Source organism: Lissotriton helveticus, chromosome 11, assembly GCF_964261635.1.
Source record: "Lissotriton helveticus chromosome 11, aLisHel1.1, whole genome shotgun sequence".
NCBI classification, from domain to species: Eukaryota; Metazoa; Chordata; class Amphibia; order Caudata; family Salamandridae; genus Lissotriton; species Lissotriton helveticus.
The window spans coordinates 230,431,248-230,455,772 of NC_136072.1; the positions used below are offsets into that span (position 1 = coordinate 230,431,248).

Genomic DNA, 24,525 nt, shown 5'->3' on the forward strand with positions numbered 1-24,525 from the left:
TACAATGTGGCCCTGCGATTTGCGGCATTTGTGCTACCTCTTGTATTCCTAGTCCTAAGTCCCGTTCCAAGACAATTCGAGACGAGCAAATGATGCTATATGAAATGATAGATGGTATCATGAATATAGATGTTTCCTGATGGAAACGTAGGGCACAAGGAGGGAATGTGGAAAAGTAAATTTTGCCATGTTGTATGTGCCTACGTGTTCCCCATGTTATGTCCTATGTGCATGATCAATATGCATGTATTCCCTATGATCGATTAAAGACGCAATTACAGTTGTGTCCATCTCTAATACGCCAGTTTCCAGTTTTCGTGAATACAACGAATATCAGGCCTATGTAAAGCTACGTTGCCACGTTTTACAGTGTGCACGTTAATTCATTGAAAAGTCCCCGTTTCTAGGCCTCAAAAGGGCCCGGACTCAGATTCAGCTCCTGTTTCCTGAACCCTCTCCGAGGAGCGATACAGCCCCACCTGTATCCCTGACCCTTAGCTTACTTTCACGCCTCGCAGTGCCCGGCTCGGCCTGGCTCTGCCTCTCAGTCTGCCAAGAGTATGTTATGATTCTAGTTATCAGTCCAGCCCTCCTTCTCTGCATTCCTAAGCTATTGAATCGCATCAATAGTTTCCGTCATGGTCTAGCCTTTATGTCTCCATGTAAGAGAAATACTGTATTAATATTCATAGAATATTCCTCGCACACACACTACATATAGGATTATGCATGCACCAGTCTTAATGTCTGTTAGCCTTTGCCCTGATAACTTTTGGATTCTATCAACATGTTCCCTAAACACGAGATACTAGATATGCCCGGGTACATGTCGCTCTGACACTCCAGACTTTAGTCTCCTCTTCTAGCGCAGAAGTCATAGCCCCCAGTTCTCCCTAGTAACACGTCATTGTCAGTTTGCGCGCACCACTAGGTTAGAGGTCCCAGCTGCTCAGGTAGCCCCCTCCATGTTTCCGCCCCTTTTATGACATATTCTGTTACGTTTACATCACATGTCTATGTATACGCCCTGTACACGCCTTCTTGTTACATCATTTCTGCTCTTATCTTTCGCGACTGCTACAAACTCCGCCTACTGCTACGCCTACTGTATTGACTGTAATGTAAATGTTTTAACTATATATACTTGTGCACTGTTATTAAAAGTTAGCGCTCCTTTGTCCCTGCCCCAGGCAGCTGCCATCCCATCCCCGTACAGGCTGTCCTGTTCCAGTCCTTTATGCTTAATTAAAGCCTGTATACTCTAGCTACCTCGTATCTTGACTCTTATTTATTGAGCTATCTATTTGTATGAGTATCCTGAAAAATAGTACCGGTAATTAATTATTTATTTACCACAACACCCTGCCCCTTGACATCAGATCCTGTACAGACCTCCTAAGATTCAGCCCCCAATGAACCAAACGGTGTATGTGCGCTTTATACGTAATTTTAACATAACATTTAACATAACAACAGCCATTACACAAAAATCGAAGAGATGCAACAGTGAAAAATGAAGCATTGGTAGGCTAATTCAAAATGGAAATGGAAACTAAAACATGTGGCCTACAAAAGGGTCAGACACTGTGTTACACAATTCTACAGGTAACAGAAACTTGTTGATATTAATTAAACATATGGTCTAATGTCTATATTATTGAGCAAATATTTCATACTATTAAAAGATTTGTCACAGAGCCTTCTCTATGACAAGCCACTGTACCGATTTGTTGTGTCACAATAATCCTACACCATTAACAAGTGGGCATTCTATACCCCTAGAGCCCTGGTTCATTTATTGAATACTCGTTTTACTATTTTGATTATTTTAAAAAAGACAGCTAACCACCTTTAAAAATAATATGTTGGTAGTGCGCTTTCTATCCAGTGTTATCACTACGTGTAGTCACTTCACAGATAACACCATCATTTATTATGTTTTGTTATGGATTGTAGGCAGTACTATAAGAAATGGTGGAGTGTGCAAGAAGATGCTAAAATCACGTAAAACTTGCTCTGATAAATATCATATTATTACTGAGGTTCCTAAATAAAATGTAAAAATGCAGTTCACATGCCTACCCGCCCTAATGGCTAAACTGATTGCATGATCTGCCTAGAAAAAATGATCCTACATGCACAAAATGCCGTCTTCAGGAGTGACCTCCATCTGCATGGATGCTCTGCCTACAGTGTGCCATATGTTGAATCTCAGGGAGCTAACCTAGGTGTCCGGGTGGATCTAAGACATCTTGCGCAGAGGATTTTGATTATCCTTGTTCAAACATTCAGGTGTCATTATTGCCTTCAACGCTATGAGTCAGGCACATCGTCCTGAACTCAGGTCACCTCTGGACAATCAATCCAGTGCTTTCAGAGGGTTGAGACATGGGATGTTGGTTTAAAATAAAATAAAACAGATAACCGAAACTCCCTTTTTGCCATTTAGCTGTAATGATGTATGGTTATAATGTGTAGGTGGGAATAGGTGAGATTGTGGATATCTGGATCAGAGAGAAGAACATGCATGATCAATGCTTTGAGAACTAAAGTTAAACTTTTCAGAGGTTCTACTTAGAAAGTGCATGTTTCCCCTCCTTACTCAACCAGTGTTCCTGCAGTTAGTTTCCAGTCAATAAGTACTGCCAAATATTTAAACTCATTAGTTGCCAATAGAGCCAGCTGTGGTTGAAGTTGCTAGAAAACGAAGTCCACTGGGTTCCCAGGTTTGGAAATGTGCCTAAAATTACCTCAGTTTGAGCTCACTTAATGGCTCATCAGGAGGCTTGTATTAAAACTAATAATCACAAAGACATTCATTTACAGTCTCAATGGTGGCGAGTCTCCTGTTTGTGGGTTTCCTACTTCCACCATTCAGACATACTGCCAGCTGTATATCATTGGTTTACAGCTATAAATCCAAATTGTGGTCTTTTAACACCTCTACACATATAGCTCTTAAAGAGGAGTGGGGAAAGGAAGGACTCCTGAAGCACAGTGAATTGTGGGGTGCATTAATCCATCCTCTGCAATTCTAGGTAGAATATTTGTTTTGATAGAATTCTTTGTTTATTTCCTGTTACACCCTTCCAGCTCATTGTCCATTTACTAATTGCCTATTGTATCACACTAAACACAGTTGAAAAGTTGAGAACTATATGTTTATCCAATATATCCCTCAAGGCGAATTTACTGTATCCAGGGACTTGAATTTGAAATAGAGGGTAAGCAACCAGCCAGGCACATAAGTGTAGCAATGTTGCATGAAACTCTTCGCAACAGTTTTTTTTACTTTGAGCTCAACTTGTCATTGTAAGAAGATGAGCTTGTATGGAAGGTTGGTACAGCTTCCCTTTTCTAGAAAAAAGCAAGTTTTGGTCATTAGTACTGTTGTCACTATGCTTTGTACCAGATCAATAATTGTGGAAGCAAATTCATCAATTTGGGACCAGCAGTTCTCAGGCTGATTCTGTTATGTGTATTTGTTATGTTAATTGTATTTGTAAAGTGCTCTATAACCCACAAGGGTATCCTGGTGCTGAGCAGGTGTGAGAGTCTAGACCTTCCTATGGTGGATTGGTTATTTGAGAAGCCAGGTCTTCAACTTTTTGCGGAATTCAAGAAGAGAGGAAGAGAATCTGATGTGGAGTGGGAAGTCATTCCACACTTTAGGAATCATGTAAGAGAACACCTATACTCCTGATCTGGTTCTGTATATTCGTGGGATGGGTGTGAGTAGAAGTCCTCTGGAGGTGTCTGGGTGCTAGGTCAAAGGAGATGCGACTGTTCAGGTAGATGGGGCCTGAGTTGTGTAGTTCCTTGAATGTGCGTGTGAGGAGTTTCAATTGAGTGCATTTGTGTATCGGAAGCCAGAGTAGTTAGTCACTGAGGTGTTGTGTAATGTGAGTTCTGTGTGGAAGTGTTGAGGATGAGACTGGCTGCCGAATTCTGGATGGTTTGTAGTCTTCAAGGTAGTTGATTGGTGATCCCTGCATTCAGGGAGTTCCCATAGCCCAATTTGCTGGTAACTATGGCATGAGTGAGTGTTTCCAGTGTTGGTTGGAAACCATTTAAAGATATACCTCACCATCTTCAGGGTGCAGAAGCAGGATGCAGTGATGGCATAGACTTGTGCGGTCACGTCCAGATTGCTGTTGATAATTATTCAGCGGTTCCAGGCGTGGGTTCTGGTGTGGGTCTGAGTTTGGCTAGCCACCAGATAGACTTCAATGGTGAGGTATCCTTGCCAAAGATCACTACTTCAGTCTTGTTGGTTTTGAGCTTGAGGCTCATCCAGTTAGAATCTTCTGTCATACAGAGAGTGAACCTGTTTCTTGCTGCTGACACAACAGAAAATATTTCTCGGCCACTTGGCTAAAATGATCAAAACTGTTGGACAGTAGAAAGGTGTCAATTTGTTTACTTTATCTGTGATATCAATAGATTTCAAAGAGATATTCTCTCAAATTGTCCCCAATATAGCTAATAAAGGATGCTGTTTAAGAGGTTTGGTGTCCAACATCAAGATGCACTTTCAAATTAACTGTACTACAGAGTAACTTACCAAGCCTCAAACTGAGATTGCACTCGCACCTTACTCAAGCAACAAAGATTTGAATCATCGCTGTACTACAGCTTCACTCATAAAACATTCTGTCTATCTTTGAGATCATGCAATCAAGTGTTCCCTATATTTTCCAGTAAGAGTGAAAGTATTCGCCAATGCTGAGTTCAAACTTGTCTCTTCAACGTGCAAAATAGTTAGTGTTCTGGGTCTGTAAGATACTATGGGCCTGATATACAGTTTGGCAGATGGATTACTCTGGCACAAACATGACACATATGCCATCCACCATATTATAAGTGCATATTATTCTATGACACTTGTAATATGTCAGACAGGAAATTCGCCATGTTTGTGACAGTGTAACCCATCCCCCAAACTATAAATTAGGACCTATGTGAAAGGGTTCAAGGAAAACCCTGGATCTGGCTTACAAATGTCATTGGTGATGGGTATGCATGAATTCCATGTATAGTGACATCGTTTATTTTACTATCATCCAGCTTGAAGTTGCCCTGTGTTTGGGAATGTGAAGAAATCAGGCATAGGAGTGCTATGGATTGAAAATCTGTGCAGATAATAGCTCTCAAATAATTTTCCTTCTGTTGCCCGCCTGTTTCTCATGTACAAACATTGCAACATGGGGAAGTAAAATGTCTTTATTAATTATTTTCTTAGTCAACTTAGAAAGTTCACCCCATCAGTCGCAAAACCAAACATAAGATGGTTACTTTGATTGAAATGCACAGATGAGGTATCGAAACCCCTTATTTGGATGCATCAGAGTATCCTCAACTGAAAGGAAAAGATGCACCTGAATTGTGTAAAAACATTTTAGAAGTTTGCATAACTGAGAGAGCACATGGCATTTCTGATGTATAAAAAGACAGTTTGGAGTGTGGTTATTGTTAGTGGTAAGAGTGTCCAGTGATTTGAGGCGCAGTGCCTCACAGTTGTGGCTGTATTTAACTACACAACAAAGGGCACTATCCTTGCTTGTATTCGGGCCCTTGTCACACTTGGTACTCTGCTGATGACACTGTTAGTAATATATTAGAAAGAAATCAAACAATAACTTGTCTAGTTTAGTGTATGACTTACAGCAGTTTCTGGAGTGTTCTCTGCTGGTAAACTTCATTAGTGCAATACTTCACATATGGATCGAAAGTTGACTTAGCATGCTTCTCCACAATATCACTTATGTCCTCTATTAAAATATTTTTCTGATGCCTGGATTCTAGTTCCTTAAAAAATCTGTAATGAAAAGAGATTGCTGAGCACAAGCATACAGTAGAAGCAAGCATATTTTCTTTTAACACGCTTTTAAGTCTTTAGTTGAATAATAAATAACATTTATTACTTTTATCTATCTCAATCTATTTAACTTGTAAAGACAAAAAGGGTGTGCCTCCCTGCATGGATTCGAAAATGTGACTCACACGGATGTATGACGTTACAACGCATGCTATTACAACGCAAGCCTTTACGATGCAAGTTTTACAACGCAAGTCGTTACAACGACTTGCGTTGGGGGGCGCTGGATAGTGAATAGTTTAATTTACTATTCCAACTCCAGTCCCCGTGGATAGTAGGGAAGGTGTCGGTAACTATTCCCTATCCTAGAGCGCCCCCCAGCGCAATTCGTTGTAAAATTTGCGTTGTAAAGGATGTTCCCCGACTCACACAGATCTCAGAAATCAATGGTCAACCCACAGAGCTATTTATTGAGCTCCAAAACAACAATCTGAGATGTGAACGACTGGCCCAGGTAATAGAACAGAATGTAACAGAAAGGTACAGGGAAGGGAAATCTATATGGGCCTTACACTCTCTATGCCTAGTCAAATTTTATGACTCATATTCAACATTAAGAGGTGATGGCCATTCATTGTTCCCTTTCTATATTAGCTAAAGTTTGGTTTCTTTCAGTACTATTGAGACAAATTGTATAGTGCACAGTGCATAGTCCCGAATATTTGACTATATGTTTCGCATAACTGTGACCCACATCATAATGACATTTTTCAAAATGTATAAGGGGACCTATGAATATTTACCAACATATTATATTTTATTTTTAAATTGACCTTTATGAAATTAATTCAGGTTTAAAAACATGTTCGGACCAAAGTAAAAAATCCTCAGTAGGTAAAATACAGCTTTCATCAATTAATATGCATTTTGGGTGGCAAAACACAGTCTTGCATCATCATGCCCTTGTGAGAAAAAAAATATATGTCCATGAGTATTATGTAAACATGAAGGAAGTTTGCATTGATTATAAATTGACGAACTAGTTACACAAATTAATTTAGGGGTTTATACATCAGAATGTGTACATAACTGCATGTCTGCTAAACTACACAGTACAGAATCAATAACTACCTTTGAAGAAGAGTCTCCCAGTGCACCCTCTATGTAATGTACAGCCACCCCCACAGAAAAGTACCTCAGCGGGCGATTTGCAAATAAAAAATGTATTATCAAGAATTCAAGTAATTTGTGTTTCTTAGTCATACTAAATCAGTTCCAAATGCTACAGCTCTCAAAATCCTCAATTGATCCTCGAGCATTATTTGAATGTTTAGCTGCAAACTACTAAAAAGGCATTGACTCCACAAATGAGGTGGTAACAGATTTCCAACTAAGAAGTTCTCGTTATTGGACAGCTTCACCTTAGGAATTATGTCAGGGGGCCTTGGGGTAGGCTCACCTTGATATCTTCCCAGACAGGAAAGTTATTGTTTTTTTAAACAGAAAAACAGACCTGGTTCCTTTTACCTCTTGTGCGGTTTTGACATAACCTCCACATCAGCAGAGCAGAGCAGGAAGGTCACGTTAAGCACCTGGCATTGGTGCAGCAGCTGCTGTGTGCTGCTCTGATGCACCCCCTTACCCTCCATGGATCAGAGTGGATGAGTTTTCAGCTCCACTACAGGGGGATGTGAAGGTCCTGCAACTGATGCAATTGTGTCACCAACAAGATGATGTCAGTTGCAGTCTAGCACCCAGTAAACACATGCCTGGTTTCCAGACCGGCACGGCATTAGTTGAAATCAGTCCAGTTGCCACGTGGACATTGTGCCATTTTCCCACTGTGAAAAGAAGACGTTTTTTTGCTGCCTCCTCTAGAGGCAGATTGTAGGGTTTGCCCAAGTAGGTAGATAGCCCACTAGACCAAAGGCATTTCCTTTTTTTTTTTAAACTGGTAATGGCAGCACAACCCCCTTAGGGGGAGATAGAAGATTTGTCCAGATTGGTGGGGTTGTGCCTAATCTGCCCACCTGAGAGGGTGGGGGGTGGAAGGCTCAGTAGACACCAGGGAAATTACACTGGGGCGGAAAAAGGAGTAGGGACATCCCACTTTGGCATTGGCCATAATCCCATTCCAAAAAGGGCGATATAGACCTTCCCCCCCCCCCTCAATGGCAGAGGGGGGTTCCGACCAATTAGCCATCCCAGGGTGGGTGATCAGCCATTAGATACCAGCCAGGGGTTTCAAAATGGTGCAAAAATAGAAAAAGGTATACGGGATGCCCCCCTGGCATTAGGCAACACTTCTCCCCAGAAGGTCAATAGAGTTTCTCTGTCTCCCTAAAGGGCAGATAGGAGGTTTTTCTTAATTGAGGGGTTGCATTTGTGCTCTTTTTAGGGCTCAGCCTACGTCAACCCTGCGTGAGCAGGGGAGGCGGAGCTCCGAACTCTTATGTTATAAAAAAAAAAAGTTTCTTTAGGGGTCCGGGCTGCAACATTCCTTAGTGCGCGCGCGTTTTTTATGGCATCTGCATAGTGATTCGTCTTCGCTGTGCTGTGTTTTTAGTAGCCTTGACGCGATAGGCTTAATGTAATTTGTCGTTCGCCATGTTGTCATTTTCTGTGTGGTTACGCGCACAGCAGTGCATTAATTTCAATTAGGAGCTGTCAGGGTGCCGCGATAATGTAATGCAGATGTTGTGGGCGCGTTCACCAGTCTGCAGTGAATGGCGCGCGTTCGTGCTTTTCTTGTGTTTTCTTTCCGTGTAGGGCAGACGTGAAAGGCATTGTCTTAAGAGCAGAAGGCCATATATCTTCAATTATCTCGCCATCACGGCGGAGATAATTGAAAACATATGCCTGGAGTGGCGCGTGCGCGAGGCCGAGAGCTGAGCAGGATGACTCCATGCCACAGTGTAAGCAGTGCTTAATTTGTAGAAAAATAAGTCCCGGTGTAGAGTAGTGCAGAGTAGCGAGTGCAGAGTAGTGAGTGCAGAGTAGTGAGTGCAGAGTAGTGAGGGCAGAGTAGTGAGTGCAGAGTAGTGAGTGCAGAGTAGTGAGGGCAGGGTAGTGAGGGCAGAGTAGTGAGTGCAGAGTAGTGAGGGCTGAGTGCAGAGTAGTGAGGGCAGAGTAGTGAGGGCAGAGTAGTGAGGGCAGAGTAGTGAGGGCAGAGTAGTGAGTGCAGAGTAGTGAGTGCAGAGTAGTGAGGGTAGAGTAGTGAGGGCAGAGTAGTGAGTGCAGAGTAGTGAGGGCAGAGTAGTGAGGGCAGAGTAGTGAGGGCAGAGTAGTGAGGGCAGAGTAGTGAGTGCAGAGTAGTGAGGGCAGAGTAGTGAGGGCAGAGTAGTGAGTGCAGAGTAGTGAGTGCAGAGTAGTGAGTAGTGAGTGCAGAGTAGTGAGTAGTGAGTGCAGAGTAGTGAGTAGTGAGTGCAGAGTAGTGAGTGCAGAGTAGTGAGTGCAGAGTAGTGAGTAGTGAGTGCAGAGTAGTGAGTGCAGAGTAGTGAGTGCAGAGTAGTGAGTAGTGAGTGCAGAGTAGTGAGTGCAGAGTAGTGAGTGCAGAGTAGTGAGTAGTGAGTGCAGAGTAGTGAGTGCAGAGTAGTGAGTGCAGAGTAGTGAGTGCAGAGTAGTGAGTGCAGAGTAGTGAGTGCAGAGTAGTGAGTAGTGAGTGCAGAGTAGTGAGTGCAGAGTAGTGAGTGCAGAGTAGTGAGTGCAGAGTAGTGAGTGCAGAGTAGTGAGTGCAGAGTAGTGAGTAGTGAGTGCAGAGTAGTGAGTGCAGAGTAGTGAGTAGTGAGTGCAGAGTAGTGAGTAGTGAGTGCAGAGTAGTGAGTGCAGAGTAGTGAGTGCAGAGTAGTGAGTAGTGAGTGCAGAGTAGTGAGTGCAGAGTAGTGAGTGCAGAGTAGTGAGTAGTGAGTGCAGAGTAGTGAGTGCAGAGTAGTGAGTGCAGAGTAGTGAGTAGTGAGTGCAGAGTAGTGAGTGCAGAGTAGTGAGTGCAGAGTAGTGAGTGCAGAGTAGTGAGTGCAGAGTAGTGAGTGCAGAGTAGTGAGTAGTGAGTGCAGAGTAGTGAGTGCAGAGTAGTGAGTGCAGAGTAGTGAGTGCAGAGTAGTGAGTGCAGAGTAGTGAGTGCAGAGTAGTGAGTAGTGAGTGCAGAGTAGTGAGTGCAGAGTAGTGAGTGCAGAGTAGTGAGTAGTGAGTGCAGAGTAGTGAGTGCAGAGTAGTGAGTGCAGAGTAGTGAGTGCAGAGTAGTGAGTAGTGAGTGCAGAGTAGTGGGTAGTGAGTGCAGAGTAGTGAGCAGTGAGTAGTGAGTGCAGAGTAGTGAGTAGTGAGTGCAGAGTAGTGAGTGCAGAGTAGTAAGTAGTGAGTGCAGAGTAGTGAGTGCAGAGTAGTGAGTAGTGAGTGCAGAGTAGTGAGTGCAGAGTAGTGAGTAGTGAGTGCAGAGTAGTGAGTGGAGAGTAGTGAGTAGTGAGTGCAGAGTAGTGAGTGCAGAGTAGTGAGTGCAGAGTAGTGAGTAGTGAGTGCAGAGTAGTGATTAGTGAGTGCAGAGTAGTGAGTAGTGAGTGCAGAGTAGTGAGTGCAGAGTAGTGAGTGCAGAGTAGTGAGTGCAGAGTAGTGAGTTGTGAGTGCAGAGTAGTGAGTGCAGAGTAGTGAGTAGTGAATGGTGAGTAGTGAGTGCAGAGTAGTGAGTAGTGAGTGCAGAGTAGTGAGTAGTGAGTGCAGAGTAGTGAGTAGTGAGTGCAGAGTTGTGAGTAGTGAGTGCAGAGTATTGAGTGCAGAGTATTGAGTGCAGAGTATTGAGTGCAGAGTATTGAGTGCAGAGTGGTGAGTGCAGAGTGGGGAGTGCAGAGTAGTGAGTGCAGAGTGGTGAGTGCAGAGTGGTGAGTGCTGTTGAGTGCAGAGTGCTGTGTGCTGTTGAGTGCAGAGTGCTGTGTGCTGTTGAGTGCAGAGTGCTGTGTGCTGTTGAGTGCAGAGTGCTGTGTGCTGTTGAGTGCAGAGTGCTGTGTATTGGCAATGTAAATGACAATGCCATTTATTTATGATTTAAAGGAAAAAAAAGAATTGTCATGAGCAATGCCAATAGCTCTACCTTTAATGATGCCGAGACCATTGCATTGTAAATGCTTGTTCTTTTCATGTCTGTCTGAAATATTTAATCTGAATATCTCAGACCTCATCTCTGTCCATTTCAGCACCCTCTTTACACTCTGTCCTGCACGTACTTCCTTGCATCTCTTTCACGTCACCAACCCCCAACACACACAATGCACCCACTGAACCACACACATTGCATTTTATTTAACTCTCACCCTGTCAAAACCTTGACAACTACCTACCACCTAAACACACTTTTGCATTTAGTCACAATTACAATTGGCGCACCTCACCATTGGTCAAGGATTGGCTAGGCATGTATTCTGAATGCATTTATGACCCACTGACAGGCACTGGAACACTTTGCACTGCGTATCATAATACGCACTATACATCAGTAATTCACTGCATGACCAAACTACAGAAAACTCTGCAACTGGAAACTTTTAGACACAACCTATTAGTACGGAAGTAGCATCAGAAAATCAAGATACAGGTTGCAAATAGTCGGTGCACAATTTACAACCAATATTTACAACCATACTCTTTGAACATAGGGCCTTAAATTGTTGTGAAGCTTGTAACAATGAGCTGATAAATGTTTTTGGCACTTCCTACTCTGTCCGATGGTGAACCACAGACTCAGCACCAGCAAAAGTCCTGTCAGCTGTATGTTGAACAACTTAGTCTGGGCAGTTTTATTACCTTTGTTTCACACCATACTGATGATGGGAGCACTTTAGGAAATTAGCACTAGAGTTACCATCACGGAATAGAGGAATTTTGGGTCTGATTCACAAAGGACCTCAGCACTCGTGTCGTGGGGGAGTCTCTGCAATCAGAGCGGAGTGCAGAGACTACCCCACAAATGCAGGGCCTCCACCATTAGTGTAGAGGCGCTTTATGAATCAGGTCTCTAGTTCAGTGGCGGCTAGCAGAGGTAAGCGCAGTGCGGCGGAGCGTGGCACGATGGGGAAGGAAATCGATAGATGACAGAATAGGTATTTATTCATTTATTTAATTTTACCTATTCCGTCGTCTGTCAACTGCACCCCACTCCCACTCCGCCCCGCCCCGGCCCACCGCTCTATTGTCTAATAGTCACTCATGTTGATTGAAATCTATTACGGCTTGGCTGTCTCTGCCTTGTCATTAAATTTGGTTATCTTTAAGGCATCTAGCCAGGCCCATTTGTGATTTAAACAGCGGAATAATTAAATTATGGTGTTGGTGAGAAAACGTTGGTGAGACCTCTCCTGTTAGACTGCATTAAGTTCAGGAAGCCACGTGCCAGGCAAGCACCTATCACAACTCCTTAATTTGACACAATGTAAAAAAATTCCATCAGAAAGACAAATGTTTGATATTTGAAGATTTACTCAATCGTAAAACTAAATGCACATTCACGTTAAAGTTCCATTCACAAATATCATTTAACCAGTTTAAAACCACTTTTGTTATTCACAAAATGTAAACTTACGCTCTTGAAACGATTTACTCACAATTAATTTCTCAAATTATTACATCTTCTATTAGGGGCATGGAGTGGGTGATTAATGAATGTCCTGGAATGTTAGTAACATCTACAATAGGACTTGTTCGTGTATAGTCACAATTTTTCTTCCCATTTTCAAGCTGAAAACAGCTAACAATTTACTCCTGTCAGGCACAGCAAACCCCTTTCTCTCGGTAGGAATCAGAATGGAACTCCCAGAAACTTAGATGTAGGTATAAAGATAATTATTTCTTCACAGAGAAAAGAACATTCCAAGTGTGTAAAAAAAAAGCTTTAAAGTCAAATGTGTCATTTGCAAGATATTTTTTATGAACAACTGTTCACTATGTAAAATTACTCATGCAGAAACGTGATTAGAAGTTCTCAAACATTTTCCAGGGCTTCTCATAGGAACTAGTGACTCTCTCAGGTGCCCAGGAGTACTCTGAAAAACCTTCATGGTGAAAACACGAATATTTCCTACAAGTATATGAAGAAACCTCCCTTGTGAAGCACTCTTACAGTGTACTGAATAAAAATCCCATTTAACTTTCTATGGTGGATAATTTTTGTTTATTTTTGGACTATTGCTAGAGGTGGCAGAAGATCTGAAGCATAAACAGTGAAGTATATGTAACATATAGAGTAGTGTCACAGTTTCTTTATTTTCTCTAGGTGCAGGAATGCAGAAGGCACATCACTTCACATTCAAGGGATCGGCACAAACATAAGCCTAAGATTCATCAAGGAAACCATGGAAAATAATGTTATTCGTAGAAGGAAACAAAGATTTGAAAGAGTAAAAATTCGGCTATCTAGCTGACCTCTTTGGTTATACAGATATTACATTACGTGATGAGATAAACATTGCCAAAGCCTGTTGGTCTGGCGATGACTACAAGACTCTTGGAAATTTTTATTTTGTTCTCCTGTAGTTTTTGCAAAACTATTGTTGGGTAATGCTACGGAGCCCTCATCAATCTGAAAAAAAGTTGGCAAAACCATTTGTTGTCTCAATAGCACACCAAAATATTCCCTGGCTCTGAAGGGACCTACTTTGTGTGTGAATATGATGCTGGTGAAAGGGCAGTATGCCATAACTCATAGTGAAGTTAGCCAATGGCTGAAGGGGGCTGACTCAATTTCCCATGATGCATGCTGGAGTGGGTAGAAGAAAAATGTAAATGACACAACAGACTGATAGAGGAAGTCAGGCTGAAACCCCCTATAACAAAATATGTTATAGAAATTATTTTAATAAAATCAAAAGGTCTTGGCTAACACCAGAACTAAAAAAAGCCAACCAAACTAGTGTTGGTTACCAGCCTCTTGCTTTTGCCAATGCTTTGTTTGTAATGTTTTTGTAAATCTTTAGTAAAGACAGATAGAGGGGCTTGCAAAGACAGAAGGATAGAGAGGCTTGCAAACACAGAAAGATAGAGAGGCTTGCAAAGACAGAAACATAGAGAGGTTAACAAAGACAGGTAGATTGAGAGATAGACTTGCAAAGATGGATATAGATATATTTGCAAAGAGATATATAGTGCTGCAAAGATAAGTATAGATTCATAGGGTTGCAAAGATAGATATGGATAGAAAGGGTTGCCAAGACAGATATAGATTGGGTTACTAAGATAGACTAATACAGACAGGTAGATAGACAGATAGTGTTGCAAAGGCAGACATAGATAGATAGACTGACAGACTTGTAAAGATAGATAGCTAGATAGCTAGTTAGATAGATAGGTCCTGAGAGGGGCTCTTAGTGAAACAATGCAGAAGCATGTTTTATTATATCTGAGGTACATAGACGACCTATTCTTGATATGGCGGGGTACATTGGGTGAGGCAACTGATTTTGTGGAAGTAATAAACAGTAATGGCCTCAATTTGAAGTTTACTGCACACATAGATGCTAAGTCAGTGGCATTTTTGGATACAGAGGTCTTTGTAACTGAAACAGGTATAGCCACAAGAATGCATAGGAAACCCACGGCAGGAAATACGGTCCTGCACGAGTCCAGCCAACATCCACATCACCTGATCAGCAGCGTTCCCTTTGGGGAGATGCTGCGGATTAGGCGAATTTGCAGTATAGATGCAGATTGTAAGAAGGCACAGGATGAGAGTAAAAGACGTTTTTTGTCGCGTGGCTACTCGGCAAAAGTTGTCCAACGAGCTATAGACCGAGCTAATTCCCTTTCTAGACAAGAGGCCCTGGCAGTTAAAATGAAGCCCAATGTTCAGGAACAAGAAGAGACAGTGATTAGGCCACGGGTCATCATCAAATATATTAGACAACACAGAGAAATTCACAAGATTTTCTATAAGAATTGGAATTTGGTAACAGGGGATCCTGTTATTGGCAAATACATCCATGACAAACCAAATATTACGTTTAGAAAATCTGGTTCCATGGCAGATAAGTTGGTACCCAATTTCCTTGAGAAACAAGTCTCGGATACTTGGGGTGCCTTGGGAGGTGGATTTAAGAAATGTGCAGTCTGTAAGGCTTGCAGGCATGGCTGCAATAAGACGCAGTATGTTGTACCCTTTAAAAAAGAACCAGTGAAAATAAGGAAAAGAATGTCTTGCAAAACAGACTTTGCAGTTTATGTGCTGCAGTGCCCTTGTGATCTCCGGTATGTGGGGAGCACCCGCCTTCCGGTGCACAAACTAATATTGCAGCACATTAGGGCTATCGTGGGTAAAGATCAGGCATACCCGGTAGCCCGCCATTTTGAGACCATGCACAACAGTGATCCTGCCTCCTTAGAATATTATGCCATTGATTGTGTCCCTCCCCTCAAGAGAGGGGGAGATAGAAATGCCAAGCTTCGGGTGTTAGAAACCAGATATATATTAGAATTAGATAGCAAGACTCCACATGGAATGAATGCGAGTGAAGATCTATATACTTGCCTCTAGTTCTATATATCTACATAATATATGGATATACTGAAGATTATCTATCACATGATGCAGCAATTCTATAGAAATATTCTGTTCTCTGGCTATTTATTTGTAAAATTGGCTGAGATGAGATCTCCTATCGTGGGTTCTTTGGTACTCATTGGTAAAGAGGTGGCAATAGTAGGTCCAATACAATCTAGACCTTCTTCTGACTCTTTTAACATTCACTAACAAAATATTTTCCTTTTTTTAAAACTTTTTTGGAAGAAAAGGAATTTTAACATTATTTGCACTATATTATTTGTTTGCACTCATAAGGGTTAAAGTTTTTCACGAGGGTAAACAAAAAGAGACAATAGATCTATATGCATTAGATTTATGACAATTCAAATTTAATAGATAACTATGTATTGGCAAAAGATAAATAGTCAAGTAGAAGGCATAATGGTTAGTGTTTGTTCTGTAACTGATAGGACTGGGCATGGGTTTACATATAGAACCACATGTCATATCTGGTCAGTTTATTACATATGCATGTTTCAAAAGGATAAATTAGAGTCTTAAATTAGAATGTTTTTAGTGGGATTAAGTTCTCATAAAATATTCATAGACACTTGTCTTGCATTGTATATAGTATGTATATAGTATAAAATGAATTGAAATGAATAGAAATTCTGCTTTATTTTTGCTATACATATTTATTTTTGATAACATCATTGTGTATATATATGGACATATTTATTTGTGTACATTATCAGATTTTATATGACAAATATATATTGAAGAATAGCGTATTTTGCACTGCATATGTAATGTACAGAACATCATGATCTTGGTATAATAGTTATATGGCACCATGCCAGAAACGAAGCTTTAAGTGATTTTCAATGCATTGTACATAGAAATGAACTTTCAGGGGTTAAAAAGTGAGGTTGATTCGTGGCCCCTCCCACCCCTTTTTTGAATTGTATAAGTACCCTTGTTTATTTTTGCAACTGTATCATGTGATCAAGCCTCGTGTCGGAGGCGAAACGCGTCATGCGGTCTTGCTGGGTTTTATTTAAAATAAAACACTAATTTGCACCAGAAAAATTTGGGTCTGTCTTGTTCGCTCTCTCCTTGTGAGCTGTCTGGATGGAAACGGACAGAGATGTGACGGCGGTCTCATTAGGCGGAGTTCAAGAAATATATATATATAGATGTTCGACGTTCTTTTTTGCACCCCTGCACTTTATGCTTAAAAAATAAAAAGAAGTATAACTTGAAGACTGGCTTTGGACTTTGATTCTGTGTCTGCGTACTGGTGAAAGTGCATTGGACGTTTCGTTGCACAGTAACCGGTTGGAGGAGTATAGATATATATATATATATATATATATATATAGATAGATATATAGATAGATAGATAGATAGATAGATAGATAGATAGATAGATAGATAGATAGATAGATAGATAGATAGATAGATAGATAGATAGACAGGTAGATATAGACCTGGAGAAACAGACTGGCAGATATAAAGGGAGGTCGATAGCCAGACAGTTAGGTCAACAGACAGGTAGGTATATAGCTGGACAGACAGATAAGACTGGTAGAGGGATAGACATATTTAGATGGGGTTGTTAAGATAGAAATAGCTAGACAGATATAGTTAGGGTTACATAGATAGATAGATAGATAGATAGATAGATAGATAGATAGATAGATAGATAGATAGATAGATAGATAGAGATAGATAAAACTCACTGTTGTCTGTGTGATGGGAATCCTTTAATAAACGGACTGTAAGAACTGTACAGAAGCACACAGTCACTGGATGATGTCATCAGTGATGTCATTTGAGATGTCATCAGTGATGTCACTGACCATGTCATGACTGATGTAATATGTAATGTCATCAGCAGTGCATTGCGGGGGCACGAGTTATAGTTAGCTGAACTAACTATAACGAGGGAATTTCTCTGGTTTTGTACGAGTGAAATGTCCAACTAACTATAACTTTCCCTAAAACCTATGGTTTTTTCTGTGAATTTCTAACGTTTTTTTAAATGCCAATTTTCTAACTATAACATGCCTGAAACCTATGGTTTTTTCAGTGAATTTCAAAGGTTTTTGAAATGCTAGTTTCTAACTATGCCTACACAGAAAGAAGCAAATGAAATGCAGAAAGAAGCAACAGAAGTCCACATAGACAAAGAAAAGTACAGAAAGAAGCAAGTCATGTGGCCGAAAGAACCAACAGAGGAGCAGATAGAGGCCTTGTTGCAAAATCCTCCTGTGCCCGCAACTTTTTCAGACGGGTACTGGTGGTAACTGACTCTGACTAACCAGGACTAGAGTCAGTGCTACGCTAAAACACACTTAGAATACAGTGAAAACACCTACATACACTAGGGAACACTATGCATTGGGGTACCCCTGTGATTAGCATGACCTCCTCTGTAAGGCCCTAGTACATAATAGAGCAGGGGGATTAAACTACCTCTAAGACAGAGGTGCAGAAATATGCTACTTTAACTAGAAGTCGCGTTTGCAGAGTAGTGGAGAAAGGGTGCTGGGCGTCCAACCAACTCTCAGGGATTCCGCTGCGTAGGACTTACAATCAGGAGGGATTATTGACCCCCAACCTCCCTCAGGACTAAATTGGACTTCATCCCCCATCCCGTAGTCTGCCACGAGGCACGTTTGCAGAGTGGTAGAAAAAGGAGGCCATGACCTCCGAAGACGTCTTAGCAATCCCACTGTGTGGGACTTACTGGAGGTAACAACAGGGGTAGTTGGCCCCCAAGGACATCTTTGGGGCCAACTTCCCAAACTATTACCTCCAGTCAGTCCCACACAGAAGCACTGGTAAGTACTCATACCATGTCACGCTCACTTTTCCCACCACTCTACAAACCCGTTCCCTGGCATGCTCTTGGATGGGGATTAAAGTCCCCTTCACTGCTGGGGGTCCTTTAGGGGCCAACTATCCTACCTTTTACCTCCAGTAAGCCCCACGCAGTGGGATTGGTGAGAGGTAGACAAAGGCTATGCCCCCTTTCTCCACCACTCTGCAAACGTGCCCCCTGGCGTCTTGTAAGTTGGGGGATTAAGTCCCCTTGAATCCTGAGGGTCCCTGGGGTACAACTAGCCCACCAGGTACCTCCAGTAAGCGCCACAGAGCTGCGTTGCAGAGAGGTGTAAAAAGGGGCATGGCCAGGACCAGCTCTCTGCAACGCACCACAGTGGCGCTTACTGAAGGTACCTGGTGGGCTAGTTGGCCTCCAGAGACCCTCAGGATTGAAGAGGAATTAATTCCCCAACTTAAAACGCACCACAGGGCGTGTTTGCACACGTCACCTCAGGCCCACCCCCTCCCTTCACCACTGTGCAAACGCGCCCCTTGGCTTGGACCACCTCTCTGCAATGCAGTCCTGTTGCGCTTACTGGAGGTACCTGGTGGGCTAGTTGGCCCCCAGGGATCCTCAGGTTTGAAGGGGAATTAATTCCCTAACTTAAAACGTGCTACAGGGCACGTTTGCAGAGTGTTGCTGGGAGGGGGAGGGGCCTCCAGGACAATTACGGTCTTTTTTTTGTGGCCCCCCTCCTTTTCCCTTTTTTGGGCCCTGGAGACCCCATCCCCCAGGGCCTGACCCCTTTTTAAAATTTTTGTGGAGCGGTGCCACTTGACCCCCCTCCCGGGCCGCTTCTAGCCAAGGGGACCCCATCCCCCGGGGCAGACCCTATCCGTTGGGGACCGTGGGGGGAGCCCCAATGCCCCCATGGTCCCACCGGCTCCCCGCGTCCTGCGGGAGCCGGCATTGCTTTTCCACATGGGGAGCTGCTAACATGGAGCTCCCCTTGTGTAAAAGCAATCTGCAATCTGCTTTGCTTCATTGAAGCGAGAGCAGATTTCCCTACTCTCGCTTCAATGAAGCAAATCAATTTGCAATGACAGGGCGGGAGCCGCGCCGTTCATTGCAAACAGCAGTGACCCGGGGGTGGGCACCCCGGGACACTGCAGGAGCCGGCCCTGGAGGGTGGCGGCCCCCAGGGCCATCAAGGGCTCCTGGAGGGGGGCTGCGCGGCCCCCCTCCCAACATTGGCAAAGCCCCAGGGGGTGGTGGTCCCCGGGGCTCAATTTAACATAGTTAGTACCCTGGGGAGGTGGCGGTCCCCAGGGCTGCGGGGGGGCCATGTGCCCCCGCAAATAGTTAAGAAAAGCCCCGGGGTGGCGGTCCCCAGGCATTGGGAGGCCTCGGAGGCCCCCCACCCATTTTAAAAACAAGCGCCGGGTGGTGGCGGTCCCCGGGGCTGAGGGGGGCCGTGTGCCCCCACAGATATTGAAATAAAGCCCCAGGGATGGTGGTCCCCGGGGCTGGAGGGGACCCCCTGGGCCCCCGCAATAACAATATTACATGGCTCCGGGACTTGGCCCACCTGGGGGCTAAATAATAACGAAGGGCAGGAGCCCAAGCTTCCTTTTATTTCCCGGCCGAAATTTGCAGTGGGTGCGCGAATCTCACAGATTAAAAAAATAATGCATTTTTGGGCCCTGGGGGTCTTTCTGGGACCCCTGAGCAGGCCTACGGGGCCAGGGTGTTTCTACCCTGCCCCCTTTTCTTGTTTTTCACGTTTCTTTTTCTCTTTTCTACCTAGTCACAAGATGGCTGCCAACACTTCCTGGTTTGGAGTGTTGACAGCCAATTAGAATAAAGCTTGTGGTCGGGAGTGTCTGTGGATCCACCGTGCCTCTATATATAGAAACTTTTATTTTTTTATTTTCTCAGCAACTACTGAACGGATTTACACCATTGGTGTAATTTCGTTCAGCAGTTCGAGGTGTAGTCGTGTCTAAAGTTTCCTATGGGAAATTGATTTTCCAAGCTCTATTTTTTTAATTTCTCAGGAACTACTGAACGGATTTACACCATTTAACAAAAAGGTCTCTTTCTGAACCAAGGGCTCCCTTTTTGCCAGATTTGGTGTAATTCCGTTCAGCAGTTCGAGCTGCAGCCTTGTCTAAAGTTTCCTTTGGAAAGTAACATGTAGAAAAAACGTTTTGGGACCCCCCCTTTTTTCTCGGTCCCCGCTTGCCGAATCACCCCGAAACTTTCAAGACAGGAGCTGACCGGAGTGCCCCACAAGTTTTGAAAATTTTGCAAATATTCGTCATCCAAGCGGCAAGTTATTGGGAAAACAAAAAATGCTTTTCTTATGAAAAATAGGTCCTAACTATAACTATCTACTGGCGACCGCCAGTAGATTATATATATACTAGCAGCCCGTCCCGACGTTGTCCGGGGATGAAATCGAATGTCTGCAATGCTTTCAAATTGCAAGGCAATTTATTTTTAAAACTTACTCTGAATCGCCCCATCACCGGGCTCAGGCCCCGCGTTTTTTAAAAAACTTACTCTGAATCGCCCCATCACCGGGCTCAGTCCCCGCGTTTTTTTTAAAACTTACTCTGAGTCGCCCCCATCACCCGGCTCAGGCCCTGCGTTTTTTTAAAACTTACTCAGAATCGCCCCATTACCCGGCTCAGGCCCCGCGACTCAGAATCGCCTCATCACCCGGCTCAGACCCCGCAGAAAAATGCGTCCACTGTGAAGCCGTGTCCTCAATGCAATATGGGAACGTCTGTGTCCGCTGCAGACGCGAATGTGTTTGTGCGCTCCACCTGACGCTCCGCTCCAGCCGACGGCAATTAGACGCCCCATATCGCGTCAACATGCAACGCCCACAACAATGGTCAATGCAACGCCCACTTGTATTGGGACCACGCCCACTCGTATTGGGACGGCTCAGCTCCATCCGACGGAAATTACACGCCCCACAACGCGTCAACGGCCAACGCCTACAACAATGGTAAATGCAACGCCCCCTCGTAGTCCCGGCAGGCCGCGCCCATTACTCTATGCACATACACACGCCCAAATGGTAAATGCAACTCCTCCTCGTTTCGGGATGGCAGTCCCAGCATGCCGCGCCCATCGCTTTATGCACACGCCCATGCACACACCCCTGGCTTTCCAGCAGAACGCCCACAACAGACTACTTTTCCCCTAAGGTTCTTTCTTTGTCCCACTGTTGCGGTAAATGCCACCCTCTCTCACTTTGCGCGGGGACACGCCGAGATGGCTTAACCATGCGCTTTATAAAAAGGAAAAGAAAAAAAATGTATATGGTGGCCAGCTGTATAGCCTATGTCCATCTGCTGCAACTGTCCTTTCCAATGCTGTATTGGGTGTTGTGATTGTTGGTGCTGTGGTTCCTGAGATTACCCGCCTCAAAGGTCTGGGCTCTCTCTTTATCATATTAGTATATATATATATATATATATATATATATGTATATGTATATATATATATATATATATATATATATATATATATATATATATATATATATATATATATATATATATATATATATATATATATATATATATATATATATATATATATATATATATATATCCCAAATTGCATCAGCAAGTTAAGGCCGAACTCAGACTGCAGATAAGGAAACACTCTTTATTTTCACAATGGCAGGCAGCTTCTCATTCCGTTAATTTGTCCTCTGGCTTGACGCATTTCAAGGATTTCTTTCCTCTTCTTCAGAAGCCTTGCTTTCAAATCGGTAAATTTCATGCACTTTCCACATTGACCTGCGCATTTTAAGCTTGAAAACATGGCCTCAGGTGTGCCTCATTTCGAATTATTTCTGTTGCTTGCTGGTCTCTGTGGTTCAATTCCTGCACCTTTTACTCCCTCCAGTGGGGCCAACTTTAATAACATTGAATATGAGGACCATTTCCAGCCCACATTGAGCTCATGAATGGGACTATGCCTGCCCCACTGAAAGTTCACTGCAGCGCTACATCCAGAGGGGACGATTCTTCCCGATTAGCCCCTTCGTTGTTTCAAAGGTGGTGCGTCGCCTCTACAGCCTGAAGCATGCAATTGGTGTAATTCCATTCAACAGTTCAAGCTGTAGCCTTGTGTAACGGGGAGGACGGGGGACCTCCTGGCTTACCTGTGTCACCTCTTTTTGCTCAGTATCCAGGGGAGTGGAGAGACACCGGACTGCATGACGACACAGACGCCGAAGACTTAGGCGAGTCCTGTTTCTTTAACTGGGCGGAGCTGGGATCCGATGACATCGCCGGACACGCCTCCGCTGGCCAGGTAAAGGACGCCCAGGAATCCAAACAGGTGTGTTACACACCCGGAGGTGAGCGGAGACGGAAGGAGGTGTACGAGAGAGGAGGAGAGTTGAGTCAGGACGAGGACGAGGAGGAGAGGCGGGAGCTGAGGAGCGGTATCGGTGGAGGAGCGGAGCAGAGTCAGGAAGAGGAGGCAAGAGGCGGCGAGACAGGGCGGAGGAGAACCGGGACGACGGAAGGAGAAGCAGACGGAGAGAAGAGTTCCAGCAAGCCAGACGCCTCATCGACGTGGAGGGGAGAACTACCAGTCCCAGAAGGCCTCGGGACGAAAGGCAAAACACCATAGACAAACGCCAGCAAAGACTGTCGGAGGACACAGAGACCCCCTTGCCCTATTACAGAAAAACAACCCACCGGAAACGGACATTCAAAGCAATAAAACCTTCCTTGCCCAGAGTACCGGTGTCTGTCAGTCTATTTGAGGGGCCGTTAGCCCCGGTCTTTCCTGCTACAACCAGTCAGGGATGCCCCGAGGCCTCACACCTTGTCTAAAGTTTCCTATGGAAAATAACATGGAGAAAACACGTTTTGGGAACCCCCATTTTCTCTCGGCCCCCGCTTGCCGAATCACCCCGAAACTTTCAAGACAGGAGCTGACCGGAGCGCCCCACGAGTTTTGGAAATTTCACGAAGATTTGTCATCCGGACCCAAGTTATTGGGAAAACAAAAAATTATTTTCCTACGGAAAATAGTTCCTAACTATAACTATCTACTGGAGACCGCATACACATACACATAATGCCATGTGTATCTGTATCACCTGGAAAATAAACTTTGAAAAAAAAATCATGCAATCAGCTCTTAGGTAACAATGCTGCAAAACTATTGTGACAAGTTTGATCATGCTGCCTTTCTAATATTTTAACTACAAGTTACTGCATACTTATTATTTACCCTGAAAGTCCTTCTTTGCAATTTAACCATACAGCTACTGAGTGCTTCTTCCTCATCCGTATATGACCTAAATAATCCTTCCTGGATCAATTTGTGATTGTAAACTCTGACACTCATGCTATTTCCATTTTTGCACTGGAAAAGCACAGATCAACCAGCAGTGGGCCCATCATACTTGGTATACTTTAGTGCTTGTTTTTGATTTCATTAATGTTTGTTTCTCAACAAATAGGCGCTGATCTAATCTGGATATAGCCTCCCTCTCACTTTAAGATTTCTTGTATGCACAAGAGTGCAAACAGGCAACCTGATAAATCTTGCAACCATCGTAATGTAAATGGCTTGACAGGAATGCTCTGAATCCCGTCTTTCTTTTTCTACATGTGTTTTATTTCACCATTGTCGTTAAGGATCAAGCATTTAATTACAATGGAAAAGTTTCATCATTTGAATTAATCAGTCAAACTGCTCCACCCAACAGAGACGTTTTAAGGCATGAGCAAAGTGCGCTCTGGCCCAGGGCCCCAACCTTTCAGGGGACCCACTGATAGAGCAAGCTCTGTTCTGCAGAGTCTTGCCCTGATGACCTTCAATAATATTTAAAAAGTTTGTTTGAAATGCTGCTTCCTGTAGGAGAGTAGGATCTGCTTACTATGGTTACCCCCACTTTTTGCTGGTGTTTCACTGTCTTTCGACTTTAGTCTGGCTGGGGCCCTGCTAACTGCTTCCTCTCTAAATTGATTGCATGTACAATAGGTACACTCCAGATTGGTTACTGGGTTACTCTTGTGAGTCCCTTGTATATGGTACCTTAGGGACTAAGGGCATAGGTACCCCAGAGGCCTACCAGGGGCTGAAGCATGTATTATGCCACCCCTGGGAAGCCTTCCAAAATGACACCACAGTTCTGCTACTGCAGCCTGGGTAAGGGGGTGCATGCACCCCTTACTGAGATATAGGTTACCTATATCTACCTTATATTACTGACACATATAAACCTATAAGTCACTCCTATGGCAGGCCTTAACAATCCTGAAGGCAGAGTGCTTGGTTTTGTGTGAGAGGGTGACCATGCATGAGCAGGACCCCTCTGCAGCTTTCGGAATCACT

At 43.6% G+C, this 24,525-nt stretch overlaps 1 protein-coding gene across 1 annotated transcript in view; it reads right to left on the reverse strand.

Annotated features, from left to right (window-relative positions):
• The window catches only part of ARHGEF26 (Rho guanine nucleotide exchange factor 26), a 462,406-nt gene that overhangs the window by 294,902 nt on the left and 142,979 nt on the right, over positions 1–24,525 (reverse strand). The window contains exon 7 of the mRNA XM_078667924.1: positions 5,666–5,818. Coding sequence (XP_078524050.1) covers positions 5,666–5,818 — 153 coding nt within the window. The remainder of the gene's footprint in view (positions 1–5,665; positions 5,819–24,525) is intronic.